This window comes from Nuphar pumila, chromosome 2 (assembly GCF_984573655.1).
Source record: "Nuphar pumila chromosome 2, dmNupPumi1.hap1.1, whole genome shotgun sequence".
Classification (NCBI taxonomy): Eukaryota; Viridiplantae; Streptophyta; class Magnoliopsida; order Nymphaeales; family Nymphaeaceae; genus Nuphar; species Nuphar pumila.
Window position 1 is genome coordinate 81,608,603 of NC_143250.1, and position 16,665 is coordinate 81,625,267.

A 16,665-nucleotide genomic window follows, 5' to 3' on the forward strand; every position below is an offset into this window, starting at 1 on the left:
ATAAATGTGTTGTGCATGGTCGATTTACCAGAAATCCTCACCCGGTTCATGTGTTTTTTATTAAAATAACGATATTTGAAGTCTAAAAAATTTGAAAAGATTTTAGACCATTGATTTTTTTAACCTTGTAAAAACCCAATCAAACAATTCAAGCACGGATCCTTATAAAATCAAGTACATAGATCACATATGTACGATCAAAATTTTAAAATAAAACAAAAATATCTGAAAAACTTATTTAGTACGTTTCATGTAGTTTCATGTTCATGTAGCACATTTCATTCAGCATGGACCCATTACTCTCTCTCTCTCATTCTCTCTCTCTCTATATATATATAGTAGTGAATTTCATGAGCCCTTTTTTAGTTAGGTCTCATTGGGCCCCTTAAAAAATAGTAGTTTTAAGTATTATTTCTCACATCTAATACCCTAAATGACACTTATAAATTTTGTTTAGTGAGAACAAACTTTTGGATGGTGGGAATCAGACCTTGTATACAAGTTTTTTTGGTGATCCAAAATCAATGGCTACAAAAGTACCAATTTTCCTTGGCTCAGAAAAACATGGTTTTTTTTTTTATCAAAAACATGATGGAAGAGTCAATTATCACTAAATCAAGCATACATACGGTTCAGATTTATCATAAAACACTTAAAACCTATGAAGCAAAATTAAAAATAAGGCCTAATATGTTCAGTTATCATATATATATATACAAGAATTTCTGTGTGAATTTGAATCTATCAATGGGGTTTCATATCCCGATATGCAATCCACCAGCAGCCATGGACCTTTCCCCATACACACTGTCACGGGATTCATGGCTGTCTGGAACACACAATCCTATTAAATGAGCAAAAAAGAAACGAACTTACGAAGTCTCTTAAACAAGCGTTGGTATCCGTTCCACACTAATCAAACAACAAAAAACCCAAAAAGAAGAAGACCGAAAATGAAAAAAAAAAGACGTGTGAAAAGAAAAAAAGAGAGAGCGAAAGTGAAAAAGGAAAAGAAAAGATAGAGAGTGTGTGTAATGAGCACGCACGCAAGCACACCGGTGGCCGCTGCGCGGACCACTCAAGTAGGAGTTGGTGGCCTCCTCTTTCACACTCACAGTTAACACACGACAGTTGCGTGTGTGTCTCTCTGTGCATGACGAAGATAGTGTGTGTATGTGCGCGCTCGCTCTCGCTCCCTCCCTTATATTCGTAATGATGGCTCCAAACGGATCGTAATAATCAAACGATTCAAACCCACACTGGCTGGTCGATGCCAGGCTGTTCCTGCATTGTCCCCGAGGTAATCTCCTGGCCGGATTCCCGCCGGAGACCAGAAATTTCCGTGTCCTCTCTGTCTCTCTGCTCGGCTGCCGGATCTAGTTCGCTCGGCCGTGTTTGGACGGAGGAAGTGACTTCAGAGTGTGGGAATCTCGATTTGTGGAATTCTTTTCGTGATTTTTTCTCTTAGTTTTGCCTGAGCTTTTCTTCTTCTAGCTTTTCTTTTCTCTCTCTCTCTCTCTCTCTCGGATCCTTTATTTTGCCGTGCTTGGTTGACTAGGGTTCGGTTTGTGTCTTTTGAAGTGTGTGGGATTGGGGTTAGGGTTCAGAGTGCCGTTGCTGGCGTTCCTGAAGTGGGAATTGGAGGATTAGAGTTTTTGATGCTGTCGAATTTATTGAGGTTAGGGTTTTAGGGTTGTGTGTGCACTTGTGAGTTGGAATTTTTAGGAGAAGATCGTTTTATTTTGTTTCTGGTTTTAGAATTTCTTTGTGAGGTATGAGAGGCAGAGTTCCGCTTCTGCTGGATGGATTAGGAGTTTTTGGGGGTTTTGCGAGTTCATGTGGGAGGGAATTGTGAGCGAAAGAGGAAGGAAGGATGATGTCGCGGGGATTGTTTGGGTGGTCGCCCTCACACATACAGCCACTGACGCCAGTCTCGGAGGTGTCGGAGCCGCCGGAGTCTCCTTCGCCGTACCTGGATACAAATGCGGAGGGAATTCAGCTCGAAGACGAAGAAGAGATCGAGGTGGAGGAGGAGATCGAGCCTCCACCGGCTGCTGTGCCGTTCTCCAGGCTTTTCGCCTGCGCAGATGGCTTCGATTGGGTCTTGATGATCGTTGGCTCGTTGGCTGCGGCAGCTCACGGTACTGCCCTGGTTATATATTTGCATTTCTTCGGGAAGGTGATCAATCTGCTGCTGCTTGAACACTTGCCTCCCGATCAGTTGTTCAGCCAATTCAAGAAGGTGTGCGTTTCGATTTGTTTATTGGTTGTTTTTCTATTCTTGGTCGTGCTAGGCACGAGTTGGTGTTGCATATCTGGAGTTGTTGCTTATAGGAACTCTTGTTTGCAAAATCGAGTTCGTTAAGATGATGCATCCATCGGTCTTTTCTTTGCATGTAGTTGTCCGCTGCATAATATTCTCAAAAGTCTATTGGTTGCATATGCATTTAAGATATCTGGTCCTGTTCGGGACATGTTATTGATTTCACGTCAGCCTCTAAGAAGTTGACATTGTAGGGGCTCCGTTTCACAAATTTAATGGATCCTCCTTTTCAATCGAATTCTAAATTCTTGCTATTATATTACAAGGAAAAAACTGAAGAAAGCAAATCCGAATAGGATTTGGTGCTACCCTAAATAGCAAATATGAAAAATAAATTGATATTAGGTACATGGTGTCGTAGGAAGATTGTGGTAAGAGCCTATACTGTTGGTGTCATAAGAAAATTACTGTAAGAGACTACTGTTCTATGTTTTAACTTGATTTTCTTGGAAAAGTATTGACAAACTCTGGTGAGAGAAGTTGCAGGAGAGAACTGATGCTTCCAGCGAGAAAAGCCTAAAGCACTCGCAAACCTTGTAGCGCTCCAAAATTTCATGCAATTTTTTTTTGAAATAGTAAGCATAGCGGAAATGATTTAAAAGAAATGATGAACATCTTGGGCGAGTTACAAGTATTAGCATCCACACATATGACATCAATTAAAATAATTAAGAATAAGAGGTTTACCATATCCCAATTTAAAAGGATTATTACAATAAATGTATTTAAATGAAATGAAAAAATCTTAAAATAAATAATCAATGGATAAGATCCTCAGAGATTGTGTAAATCATGACCACATCCGCAACATTCATCGTCATTCCTGACTTGTAGATTTTTTTGGCAAAATGCCAGTCAGACTTCACTAAGAAGTTACAGGTTGAATATTCGGTAATGACATCTTCAAGGCATATTCCAAAGTTAACCATAGCGCATTCATGCAATTCAAAGAGGTCATAAGAGATTAAATGCTTGAACATTCATTAATATCATAGACACAACATATCTCAAAGCATATCACAAAACTAACCATAGTACATTCACATAATTCATTATGGAAACATCAATTGCATTTAAAAATGTAAAGTTGTACAATTATCTTTTATGTTGCATAATTAACCCACTGTGGGTACACACAGTTTGATTACTTCGAGACAAATGAAACTATTTAAGAGTTTGTTATGTTTGAGTGTTTTAATACCTCGAATGACTATTTGAAACGGATTCCTAAAAGGGCGATGTAATGACCAAGAGAACTCTTTCAGAATTGCATCTGACTTCTACATAAGTTGTAGGACCTACCATCTAGGGCAAAAGTAGTAGGTCAGGTTCACGAACTCTTTGGGGCAAGGAACCATCGAGCTATTACTGCTCGTAGCAAGTTTGGGCATACACAACCAATACACAAGAGTCTGTACCATCTACCCTGTCTATGGTAGCACCAGAATCAAATGGGCATCAATCTTATCAATTTAGTGTTTATGACATTATTGTACTTGCTTCATTAGGCAATTAGGGCTTCGTGAGCTATGTACTGCACCAGGGTATGCAACTACCTGCCTTCATAACAAGAACATTGACTACACCAGTGTGGTAGTCAATACATTATGATCACCTATCTAGTGTACTTGTGGTACCAGAACACTGATGAGGTCTAGAAACAAGCCCCAGTATGAAATAGGTCAAGCCTTAATTTATGTTTATGTTCATGAATACTATCTTGAGCTTACGGAGAGTACCCCGTTGGTCCAATTTGACCACATTACTCAGCTTATGGGCGAACACACAGGTGCACTCAGGACACCATCACAACATAGTATTGGCATGACATACAAACACAATTTCAAGTGCTTGTGTGGCACAACAACAGGTCTTCTGAACCCACTTTGCTCATCTTGAGCTTTCGCATAATCATGAACCACTACATCCATATAATTTATCAAACACTTGCATTTAATGACATGCACTCTATATTCAAAGAATCAAAACTATGGTCATGACATTCATATGCAAAATATACATAATTTCATGCAAAACAATAAATGCATACAACTTATCATGCATTTTTGCAAAGTTCAATAAAAGATACCTGAATCTTTTCATGCATAAGTGATAGAATTTCAACTCATAAAATGTCACATTTTTGTAAGGCTCATTGATGCTATATGAATCAATTTATGCACAATTGATGAAATTTCATCTAATGCCATATCACATTATTGTATACCAATAAATGCACATGTGAATGCATCATAAATTTTCAATGAAATTATACATACACATTGACGTATATATACATATGCCTCCCAATATACATATACATATATCTATATGCATATGATTTATGTCAAGAGTTACAACTCCACTCTATGCATACATGTTAAAATGGTCCTGCGAATAGGTCAGAATTTTCTCTCGACAGACATATCTTTTATGAAACATATCTAAATAAGTCAAAACAACATATCAATTTGAAGATCTGAATGTCTAGATTGTGATATAATCCTTATTTGTATTTATTGGATTCCTTATTTAAGAGATATATGTTTTCTTTCGAAACTAGTCAGGTTAGGAAATCTGGACAATCCTGCAAACAAGGCAGAACTCAGTCTTCTGTTGCAACAAACATATCTCCTATGAAACTGATTCAATTAAAATCAAATCAAATCAATATACCAAATTCAAGTTCAGAATGTGTTGATCATGATAGAATCCTTGTTTTCATTTATCAGATTCGTCATCTAGGAGATACATATTTTCTTTCAAAATTGGTCAGGTTAGAAAATTTAGACAGTCTTGCAAACAGGACAAAACTTAGTCGCCTATTGTAATGGACTTATCTCCTATGAAACATGCTCAAATAAATCGAAACAGTATACCAAATTGAAGTTCTGAATGTGTAGATTATGGTAGAATCCTTGTTTGTATTTATTGATTGAGATACGAAGGAGATCCAACCAGTTTTATGGGACTAGTCGGTATATGCATATGATAGAAAAAAAATCATATATTAATCATCTGATCCAAGTTTTCATGCATGACCATAACATTCCAGATTTTTGAATATGATAAACTCAAACTAATTAGAAAAAACTCGATAATGAATACAACATTTCATTTGATTTAGAAATCTAACTTGGATCACATACACGAATTCGTGTATCATCGATTCTCACACATGCCATCGACCTTGCTAAAATAGGTGGGCCGATGGTCATGGTGTTGTGATTTTAGCATGATCTTGTATGCAAATCTGCTATTCACACGAAGTGGGCCGAGGATCCTACCTTGGTGTACGAAAATAAACTGAATCCGGTTCTAGTCACTTGCACGAATTCGAACAGCCCACTGAGCTCCAACAATGGAGTCCTTCCTCTCAGCCGTCCAGTGTAGGAGAGAGAGAGAGAGAGAGAGAGAGAGAGAGAGAGAGAGAGAGAGAGAGAGAGAGAGAGAGAGAGAGAGAGAGAGAATCGTTGGATAAGCGATGGTTTGAGAGGAGAGAGTGTTATAGAAAGAGAGAGGGAGAGATGGAGAGATTTGGAAGGAGGGAGGGGCGCGACCCTCTTTCCCTTCCGGTCTTTCACTCCCACAAGTTTAGTCTCTTTTTGATTTCTTTCCCATCTTTTATCTCTTTCTAACTTTTTTTTTTCTTAACTTATTTTATGGTATATAAGTTTTATCATTATCTTTCTTTCCATCCATATATATATATATATATTTTAAAATATAGATAAAGAGAGAGAGAAGAGGTTGATCTTCTCTTTGAAGGCAAGTGGGTCTCACAGGGGGCATCCCACACTTGCTTCAATTATCACACTCCATTCCCTTTTCGTTTTTGGGAAATGGATTAGGTGGGTGATTACCTTAATCTAGAATTTTAGGAAATTGTGATTCTATCCTTTATATATTATTTATTTATTTATATATATTTTTTGAAGATATAATTTATCTAACAAGGTAGGTGGGTCCCACAGAGGGCGAGCCACCCTACCTCTCTATATTCTTTATATATGTTTCTTATTCTTATTATTTTCAGGATTTTGAGTCCTCATCTTTCATATTTGGATCAGGATCCAAATTTGGTCCTTTCCATTAGAATTTGGATCACTCCATATCCAGTCTTGGGTTGGATTTCATATCCTTCTGAGATCCAGACCCAGGTACTAGATTCAATTGCTATCGGTACTGGATCTCGGACCTACCCGAGGTCCATATCCGATATTCGACCCAAACACCAATCTAAATGCAGGGGATTCAAATTTTCAGTTTTGAATTCGTTGAACCCTTAATTTTACTAGATCTCATGATTTAAATAATAACAATATTATTCTGAAATCCTGCATAAACTCGTAATTAAAAATTTACAAAATTCACAGGTCTTACAAAGCTACACTCAAAACCTTTATAGCAAAATTGGCGTTTGAGCTCAGTATCTGGACAACTTCTCATTTAGTTCTTTTGAAGGAATTAGATCCTTTTCCTCTTTTAAGAATCTCCTCCCCTCTTCCACTCTGTCCTGAAGAGTAACTAGGACCAATTCAGTCCCGTTTTCATGTTTCAATTGAACACTTTCCATTTTTTATTATGATCAAGTGATCAAGGGAGAAGATTATTCTTGAATGGATGGTAGAGGACTAGCATATATGGGATTTTGTGGGAGTAATGGATTGAACTGAGGAAGATCAGTATGGCTATCAGATATGTCAGACTCAATGATTACTGCAGGAATAGGTACCTGTTGTGCAGAAGTCATATGTGTTGGCACTCTTGAACACCCTCTTGACCGATGTACACAGCAAGTCCTATGCATTCATATACATCTAGTTTTTTCCTTTCTTTCTTTTTTAAATTTCTGGTGGAATTGAGGTCTAACACTTTAAATAATCAACTGAACTCTGGAAATTGTTATCACTTATTGAATTTCAGATACAACTTTGATTTTTGGCGAAATATTAAACCTGTGATAACAATTTGAAGCACAATAGCTATGAGCATGATTCATGGTTTAACAGTGTTTGATTTTCTGGAACTATTGATAGTTATCTGGACCAGTTCAACTCAAGACAATGGTGTATTACCTTTATGCCAAACAACTGGTCCTTGCTCTAAGCCCGACCTTCAAAACTTACTAGACCTTTTCCACGTGGCTTTGTTTCACCATGGTGCGTGTGCCTTCCACTAGGCTCTTTAAATTCTCACTGGCCTTATCCATGACCATAATTCCTAGGATTTCATGGAAGAGGTCTAGTGAGGCTTTGGGAGTGTCAAAGGCTTAAAGGAAATAAGAAACAGTTTGAAAACTATCATGAGTGACTGATGGACTGTATGTAAGATTGTGGAAGGGTTGCAGCAGAGGGAAACCAAGGGCCCAATTAGTCATGAGGGTATTGTGTTTGGAATGAGGGAAAATTGGTAGCTGATTTATCAAATGTAGTGAAACCTCCTTCTTGTTTGTATTTTGTATTTGTTGTTCATTTCTTTTTACCACGGTTTTTCTTTTTTATTCCTTTCACCAAGAAGCAAGAAGGTTAAGCAATGCCATCATCCCTATTTCCATAATGGTGAAAATGGGGACACAAAATCATCAGTTTCCTTTTTCCTTTCTGGTTATTCTCTAACCAAAATAGGTCATTGTCCCCAAACTGAATTGATAGACTTGTGAACTTGTGCATGATTGATCCATGGAAAACCTTTGTTGTCAAAAGTGGTGCCTAGGCGGGCTAGGTGTAAAGCCATCACCTAGGCTTATGAGTCTAGGTGGTAGACCTAGGTCGCCTAGGTTGTCTAGGCGGGGACATGGTTGTCTTTTCTTTTTTCTCTTCATTTCTTTCTTCTTCTTCCCATTCCAGATCTTTTATTTTTTCTTCTCCTTTTGTCTTTTCCTTCTTGCCCTTTTTTTCCCTTGTTTTCTTCTTCCTCCTCCTTTCTCCCCTCGACCTTCTCTTTTTCTTCCTCTTCCTTTTTATTCTTCTTTTTCTTTTCATTCCTTTTTTCCCTTTTCTTTTTTTTTTCATTTTTTCCTTATTTTTTATCTTTTTTCTTCTCCTTTTCTTCTTCCTCCTCTCACCCCTCCACACATTTCTTTTTTCTTCCTCTTCTTCTTTTTGTTCTTTTTTCCCCATTTTCTCTTTTTGTCCTTTTTCTTCTATTTTATTTCTGTTCTTTACATGTGTGTGTGTGTCTTGTATATATGTATATATTATATTGATGCAATTTTATGAATTTTGTGATATGTTACAGTGAATTAAACACTTATACTTCATTCATAGTTACAATCATATTTTTTTACTAAATTTCACTATTTATCGTATTATTTTTTATTTTCTGTATGTTTTATCTTTTTGGTCTTGCCTAGGCCTCAACTAGTTCCGCTTAGGCCCAAATTAGTCCTTTTAGGGGTCTTCCTCCTAGGCTCTGACCAGTACTGTTGACAACTAAGTGTAATTGACAACTAAGTGTAATTCCCACATCTAACCAAAATAGTAATGGATACCAACCTGCAGAATCCTAGTGCATAACTTCTCAAAGGGGTTAGCAATATATTGAGAGTGAGCGAAAAAAATCAATAGCACCTTGAATGAAGATCAACTCTTGCTGCAGTCTATTCCTTCAATATGCTAGCTCTCACAAAGAGAATATAAAAAGTAAATGTAGAGTAACATGGAGTTCACCATTGTAGAAATCCTTGTTTTCAAACAAGAGAAAATAAGGAGAAATGCAACATAAAATGTTCTGTCTTCATTCATATTGAAGCACTGTCTCATGTATTGCTGTTGTTGATTGTCCTTCCTTGGGCCTTTTAGTTTTTTGCCAGTGAGCGAGGATATTTTGGAAACATAAGTCTGTTGGAACATTTTACGGTCATATGAGTCAAACATGCATGCTTTACTTCAAATTGGTGACTTGTCATGTCCTGATGGGCTTTTTTGAAAAATAGGCCTGTCTGTGTGTTCGTGTATATGTGTTGCGATATTATTGCTGTAAAATTAAAAAACAAATTTACAAGCAAAATCTCACAATATTTTGAAAATATCAGAATTTAAATATATCGTGGTAATTTCACATTAATATCGTGATAATATTGGGAAAATCTCGGGAATTAATATTTGTGTTTTATGTTCATGTTTTATTGTTTCTATGCTTCACATATATTTTTTCTTATTTGTATTTGTATTCATGTTACATTGCTTCTTTTCTTAACATGCATTTTCTTATTTTTTTCAACTTTTTAAATTTTTTTATTTTCTGTGATTTGTTTATACTTATTAAAAAAATAATAATATCTCAAGATTTTTCCTTATTGAGATATATCTGAGACTGATATTTGTGACTATATATATAAAGGTCCAAAATCAACAACTAATGAAGGTTGGACAGCTCACATTCTCCAATGTTTTAGTGTTTGTGACTATATATATAATTATGGTGGCACAACAAGTTACGTAGATCTGGGCTCCAAAAGCAAAATCTAACCTTTGTTTCACTGAAAAAATAAAATAAAAAGCAAAATCTAGCCTTCAGATTATGTTTAGCATGTTCTGCTTATTTTTCATATGTTAAAGTTGTCCCCAACATGATGTTTTATACCATGTTTAAACCATCCTTATCTTCGTGAATTTTGAGCCGTTGATTTTTCATCATCTTAAAAATGTATTGTTATGGTGTGTTAGACATGATAAAACCTCCTAGTATAGTAAATTAACCATGCTAACCACCTGTTCGGTTAGAGATCAAACGTTTAGTGGCTAGATGTATACAAACAAGAGTTTTCACAAGCGAATGATATATGATACATTTCCCCCCTCTCTCTATATATATGTATATCAACTTTTATAAGTAGCATATCCTTACCCGTATCGGTCGGGCCCAAAGTTAGATTAAAAAATTATAATTTTAATAAAAATTTTCAAAGATTCCAAAAAAATCAAGAAAAATCAGAAAAATAAACAAAACTTTAAAAAAATCATTACACATGAAACAATGGTGAATTGCACAAAATACAATCATAAAATCACATATGAAACATTTATGTATCTATGAGTTGCATAAGACACCATCAAACATCAACTAATATAGATAATATTGCATACATATCTCACAAGAACAATGCAAAATATTAAATATCTTGCAATGAAGAACATGCCACAAGATTCATAATTTCATATTACATAAACAAAAACAAAATAACTAAGTTTATAAATACTTAAGTGTTAAATGACCAAGTTTTTTGAAAATATAACCTCAATCGTCATCATTATTATCTTCTTTTTCTATTGATGTTATGCTAGGGGCTGTAGGATCAGAAGTAGGGAACTCATCTTCGTCATACACATCCTCCTAGGGTTGCCACTTATCTCTTTTTTGTCTTTTCTCTCTCAGATAAGTGAGTAATTGCTGGCATTGCCATTTCACAACATCCGACAAATCTCTTGACATGCAGGGGGCAATATTGTGATGTGTTCTGGCTAAATGATGCCACAAATGAGTTGTCTTTTTCATTAATTTATTTTATTTTTTGTTTTTTTATGAAACTAACCTTACAAATGTAATCTACATGTTTAGGTTAGTGGGAATCATCTCTTAGATCATTCAATTACAATGCGTAAGCGCAATTTTATGAGCCTTGAAAAATCAATGGTTTACAATGTGCAATGTTCTCTTGGCTCATAAAATCATGTTTTTTCATAAAAAAACACAATCCAACAACAACCTATCTCTAGCATTTGCACCATGCTAAATCCATCTGAGGTCCAATTGGGTCAACACGAACCGTGTATATGAGTTTCAGCTCATTTAGACAGTGTGTATATATATATATATATATATATATATATATATATATACATGTCACAGGGATTCGGCTAGCAGGGTGCCGCATCCGCATCGACGCGACGCGGGTGCGGTCAATGCACCCAGGGTCATTTTGGTCCAATTTTTTGGACTTAAAAAAAATTTTTTTTGCTAAGATTTTTTTTAATATATGTCACAGGGATTCTGAAACTAGGTGCCGCACCCACACCCGATGTGGTCAACCTGACCCTGGGTGCAGTCAACGCATCCAGGGTCATTTATGTCCAACTTTTGGACTTTATATATATATATTTTATATATATTTTTGCCGCACCCCGCACCCGGGTTTTTTGGAAGTGCTGCATCCCCGCACCCGCACCCACACCCATGTGACATATATATATATATATATGTATATATAGTATATGAGAATGGGGATTGTGCTGTCCCTTTTTTCGTTAGGTCACCGTTAGGACCCTCCAAAAATCATAGTGTTAGGTATTTTATGCTAGATCTGAACCATTAGATGTGTTTATCATTACTTATTTATTAAAAATCAAGCTTTGTTTCAAATTGATTTGATGTAAAAGATCAAATTTTAGTACAATATCAACCATTGATTTTTTTACCTCTTTAAAATGCACATCTGAGCATAATGATGCTTAATCAAAAACATGTTTTCTTCTGAATAACAATGATAAACATATCTAACTGTTCATATCTATCATAAAACACCTAAAAGTAAGAATTTTGGAGGGTCCTAACAGTGACCTAACGAAAAAGGGGACAACACAATTCCCATTCTCTCTCTCTCTCTATATATATATATGTGTGTGTGTGTGTGTGTGTGTGTGTATCAATGAGTAATACCTCATTACTCATGCATTTTTAAGTAAATCTGACCATACAAATGGATTTCCTTGGTTCATTTATTTTATGGTATACTTGAAAAACTGATAAATTTAAATATAACTTATTTTGAATAAGAATAAAATCTGATTGCATGATTATGAAAAGATGGTCTTTCACATCCAAATTTTCTAATGGAAAACATGATTTTTACTAAATAAACCATGTTACACACATTAGTATGGTTCGATCTACTTGAAAATGCATGAATAGGCTAACTTGCACTGGCTTTATATGGTATGCACATCATTATACTTGCCAACATTGACCAAGTCTAAATTTGGTTGTACGTGACATTTATTTGACCATATGCAACCATGCGTAGTGTAGTAGAGTTGCAAATGGATTGGATTCAGTTGGACCTTCAATCTGAATTGGATTAATTACTTTTTACTATGGATCTTAAAATAGAATCTGAATGTTCTTCTGTTGTGGGTTCAGATGCATGGATGGACTCTTTTCAAATTTGGGCCTGGATTCAGATTGACAATTTTCTGTTGGATCTGTGCTTGTATCCAGATCTAATCAGATCAGTTTATGCTTTGTAACATGCAAAATACATCTTTTCAGCCTGGTTTTACTGGATCTGAAAGTGCTATATAAAATTTGGATCCTGATCCAAATCTACTTCATCAGTTCTATTTCATATTCAGATTTGGTTCAACTGTGATCCAACATGTATCCAATCCATTTGTCCGATTACAGGAAATGCACATGCCTGTACCTTTGTCGCACTATGTCGACATTGGGACCTGAGCCTTGTTAAGTGATTAATTAGATTAATACCAAGATTTTCAGTGACACATTCCAAAAATTTTCTTCAGGATTCATCTTAGTGGACCAGCAAAATATAAAGGAGAACATTCTATGGTTATGGCAATAATAGGACATATGATACTCATTGTACGTTTAGGTAGGCATGCATGTTTTTGTGTGTGCATACTCATGACCACATGGAGCAGATGAGTGTTAACACGTGTAGGAAGCCATTATGAGATTATTTGCCCATCTAGATGATTATATTAGAAGATATTACTTTCTACTTATGTATCTTATGTTGAATATGCAGTCTTAGGGTCTTTCGATAATTAGGTTTGAATTTGAATATGATACCTGGATTTTTTTGAAATCACTATATGAGCTGGGGTTTCAAAACCATGGAGGTTATCATCCCTATTTCCATTCCAAAGAGGAAAAAGTGTTTCCTGAAAAATATATTTTTAGACAGTTCAGACTATGTAGATGTGATCTCTACTTTGTATTTGTAAGTATAAATGAGAAAAAGATTCAGCCAAAATACTGATTTTTTCTAACCCATCCAAATTTCAGCTTGATCTTCCTTTTATATTCAACAATATGGTTGAGTCCTTACTCCTTAGAGCATCTCCTCTCGTTTGTCTTTGAAATGAAGAAGCATTCACCACAACCAATAATGCTAATTATATATATTTGTCCTTGTTTAATGTGCACTTATATTGGTGATCAAAATTCGTTAGAACATCAAACTATTTTGTTATGCTTTCTTGTTTGTTCTTAATGAATTACAATATATTATGTCCAGATCATGCTGTGTTTTATGCATATCGTTTGTTTCTTTTTGTTTCTCATGTAATGTTTGATTTGCTTGTTCCACAGCATGCTCTAGACATTGTTTACATAGCTGTTGCAGTTTTTGCTGCTGGATGGATAGGTATGCTTGGATATTTTTCATTGCCAGTTTCTTATTCATGTTATGTGGTTTGCAGTTGCATATCTCCCACTTTTTCAATCCTCTGTAAACAACTTATTTTATCTTCTAACAGAGGTCTCTTGCTGGATTCTTACTGGGGAAAGGCAAACTGCTGTCATCAGGTCAAAGTATGTCCAAGTGTTACTTAACCAGGACATGGGTTTTTTTGACACATATGGGAACAACGGTGACATTGTTAGTCAAGTATTGAGCGATGTGTTGCTTATCCAATCTGCTCTCAGTGAGAAAGTATGTTCCATACTTTGCAGAAGATTACATTACCTAGAGATTTTAAATTTGCTTGCTTAGACTTTTTTTTTGTCTCATCATGTTTTGCAAAGGATTACATTATGTAGAGATTTTAGATTTGCCTACTTGTTTGTGCCTCATCTCTTTTTGTTTCTGAGAATGGTACTTTTCTTGCAGGTTGGAAATTACATTCATAACATGGCAACCTTTGTTGGTGGTCTTGTAATTGGATTTGTTAACAGCTGGCAAATTGCACTTCTTACACTAGGAACTGGTCCCTTTATTGTTGCTGCTGGAGGAATATCAAATATTTTTCTGCACAGACTAGCTGAAAATATTCAAGATGCATATGCTGAAGCAGCTAGTATTGCTGAGCAGGTTGCCCATGCCTTTGCCTTTAAATTATTGCAGTATACTTGTGACCATTCTTGTTCATGTTCCATCGACCGATCTATCTTCATTTGCCTTTTCTTGAATACTGTGAGCCTAATTTTTCTTTTTATGAAGTCATGTGCTAGTATGACTTGTTACTGGTACTGGCTTGACGATTGAGATAAAACTTTTGTGGTGCTTTGATCTGAATTTGTTACAGGAGTAGACTTCATGATTACTTGATATGCCAGCTATTTCTTATCACATGTATATGTTGCATACAAACAGACACGCATGCAGACATCACAGATGAAATTGGGCACATGATAAATAGCTTACATTATCTTTAACTCCTGGGACAGTGTTTATGACAAGCACCCAAATGTTTTGTGTTGATTATAATGTTAATATCACTTTTCTGTGGTGCATCTTTTGGTTTCCTAGAAGGATAGTTAAATATGGAAAAATACTGTGACAGGGTTACGAAAAGGATACATTAGATTCTATGTAGTTTGAGGAAAATGTGAGTGGTATTGGTGTATTACTTTTCAGAAACACCATTTTCATAGTACTATACGTTAGCAAAGTTATGGCCATTGTAGGATGTCATGAGTTTTTTTTCTTTGTGAATTTTGTTTATTTACATCCCTTTCTGAGGTTTGGCTTTGTATCATAGCATGGTTAGAGGCAGTTAGCATCAATATAAATATGTTGACACAATGCCATATTCAACAAAGGCTACAATTTTGTTACTTACTCTGTGAATTGTTTGCAATGGTGATGTATGCAGGCAGTTGCTTACATACGGACTTTGTATGCATTCACAAATGAGACATTAGCAAAGTATTCTTATGCAACTTCACTTCAAGCTACACTTAGATATGGAATATTGATTAGTCTTGTCCAAGGCCTTGGGCTTGGTTTTACTTATGGCCTTGCCATATGCTCATGTGCATTACAACTTTGGGTTGGACGATATCTAGTTTCACACAAAAAGGCCAATGGAGGTGAAATAATTACTGCCCTCTTTGCTGTGATACTGAGTGGCCTGTAAGCATATCCTTCTCTCTTCTTATAATCACTTGATTGACATGATCCTATTTTCCTAAATCACGTCTTGTATTTCCTATTGTTTGCTTGATGTTTTCTTGATTGTTATTTTTCAGTGGACTAAATCAAGCTGCTACAAACTTCTACTCATTTGAGCAGGGAAGAATTGCTGCTTATAGGCTTTATGAGATGATAAGCCGTTCAACCTCCAGTGTGAATCAGGATGGAAATACTTTAGCCTCAGTGCAGGGGAACATTGAGTTCCGAAATGTGTACTTCAGCTATCTCTCTCGTCCAGAAATCCCCATATTAAGTGGATTTTATTTAACTGTCCCGGCAAAGAAAACAGTGGCCCTTGTTGGCAGAAATGGCTCCGGAAAGAGTAGCATAATCCCCCTAATGGAGCGTTTCTATGACCCTACATTGGGTATGACTAATTAATTTTGAACACCTTGGCTCTGTTATTCCATCATGTATTTATATGCAAAGATTGTGATAAATTCTTGCACAACCTCTACTTTTGTGCTTTTGCTTTTGGTTCAGGAGAAGTGCTGTTGGATGGAGAGAATATCAAAAGCCTCAAATTAGAATGGTTGAGGAGTCAGATAGGACTGGTAACCCAAGAACCTGCTCTTTTGAGTTTGAGCATTAGGGACAATATTGCGTATGGCCGGTCAGATGCCACCCTTGATCAGATAGAAGAGGCAGCAAAAGTAGCACTTGCACATACTTTTATCAGCTCACTTCCCAAAGGATATGATACTCAGGTAAGGGGATCTAAATCAGTTATTGATTGAATTATGGTATGCCATTTACAAATATGTTGTGGATGTTTCACTTCAGGTAGGTAGGGCTGGGATAGCTTTGACTGAAGAACAGAAGATAAAACTCTCTGTTGCTAGAGCAGTACTTTCAAACCCTTGTATTCTGCTGCTGGATGAAGTCACTGGAGCTCTTGATATTGAGGCAGAAAGGACAGTTCAAGAAGCTTTGGATATCCTCATGTTGGGTCGGTCAACTATCATCATAGCCCGACAACTTAGTCTCATTAGAAATGCTGATTATATTGCTGTGATGGAAGAGGGCCAACTTGTTGAAATGGGTACACATGACGAGTTATTAGCAGCAGATGGCTATTATGTGGAGCTTCTGAAATGTGAAGAAGCAGCAAAACTTCCAAAGAGGTGAATTGCAAGTTTCAAATCCTATTTTTGGTGGTGCTGCATTGGTTTTTCTGTTATCA

At 36.1% G+C, this 16,665-nt stretch overlaps 1 protein-coding gene across 1 annotated transcript in view; it reads left to right on the top strand.

Annotated features, from left to right (window-relative positions):
- The first annotated feature begins 1,005 nt into the window (after positions 1–1,005).
- Positions 1,006–16,665, top strand: part of LOC149845846 (ABC transporter B family member 6-like) — a 36,196-nt gene continuing 20,536 nt past the window's right edge. Inside the window, exons 1-8 of the mRNA XM_089996043.1 lie at positions 1,006–2,242; positions 13,658–13,712; positions 13,825–14,000; positions 14,178–14,378; positions 15,163–15,422; positions 15,539–15,849; positions 15,966–16,189; positions 16,266–16,606. Coding sequence (XP_089852169.1) covers positions 1,874–2,242; positions 13,658–13,712; positions 13,825–14,000; positions 14,178–14,378; positions 15,163–15,422; positions 15,539–15,849; positions 15,966–16,189; positions 16,266–16,606 — 1,937 coding nt within the window. The 5' untranslated portion in view covers positions 1,006–1,873. The remainder of the gene's footprint in view (positions 2,243–13,657; positions 13,713–13,824; positions 14,001–14,177; positions 14,379–15,162; positions 15,423–15,538; positions 15,850–15,965; positions 16,190–16,265; positions 16,607–16,665) is intronic.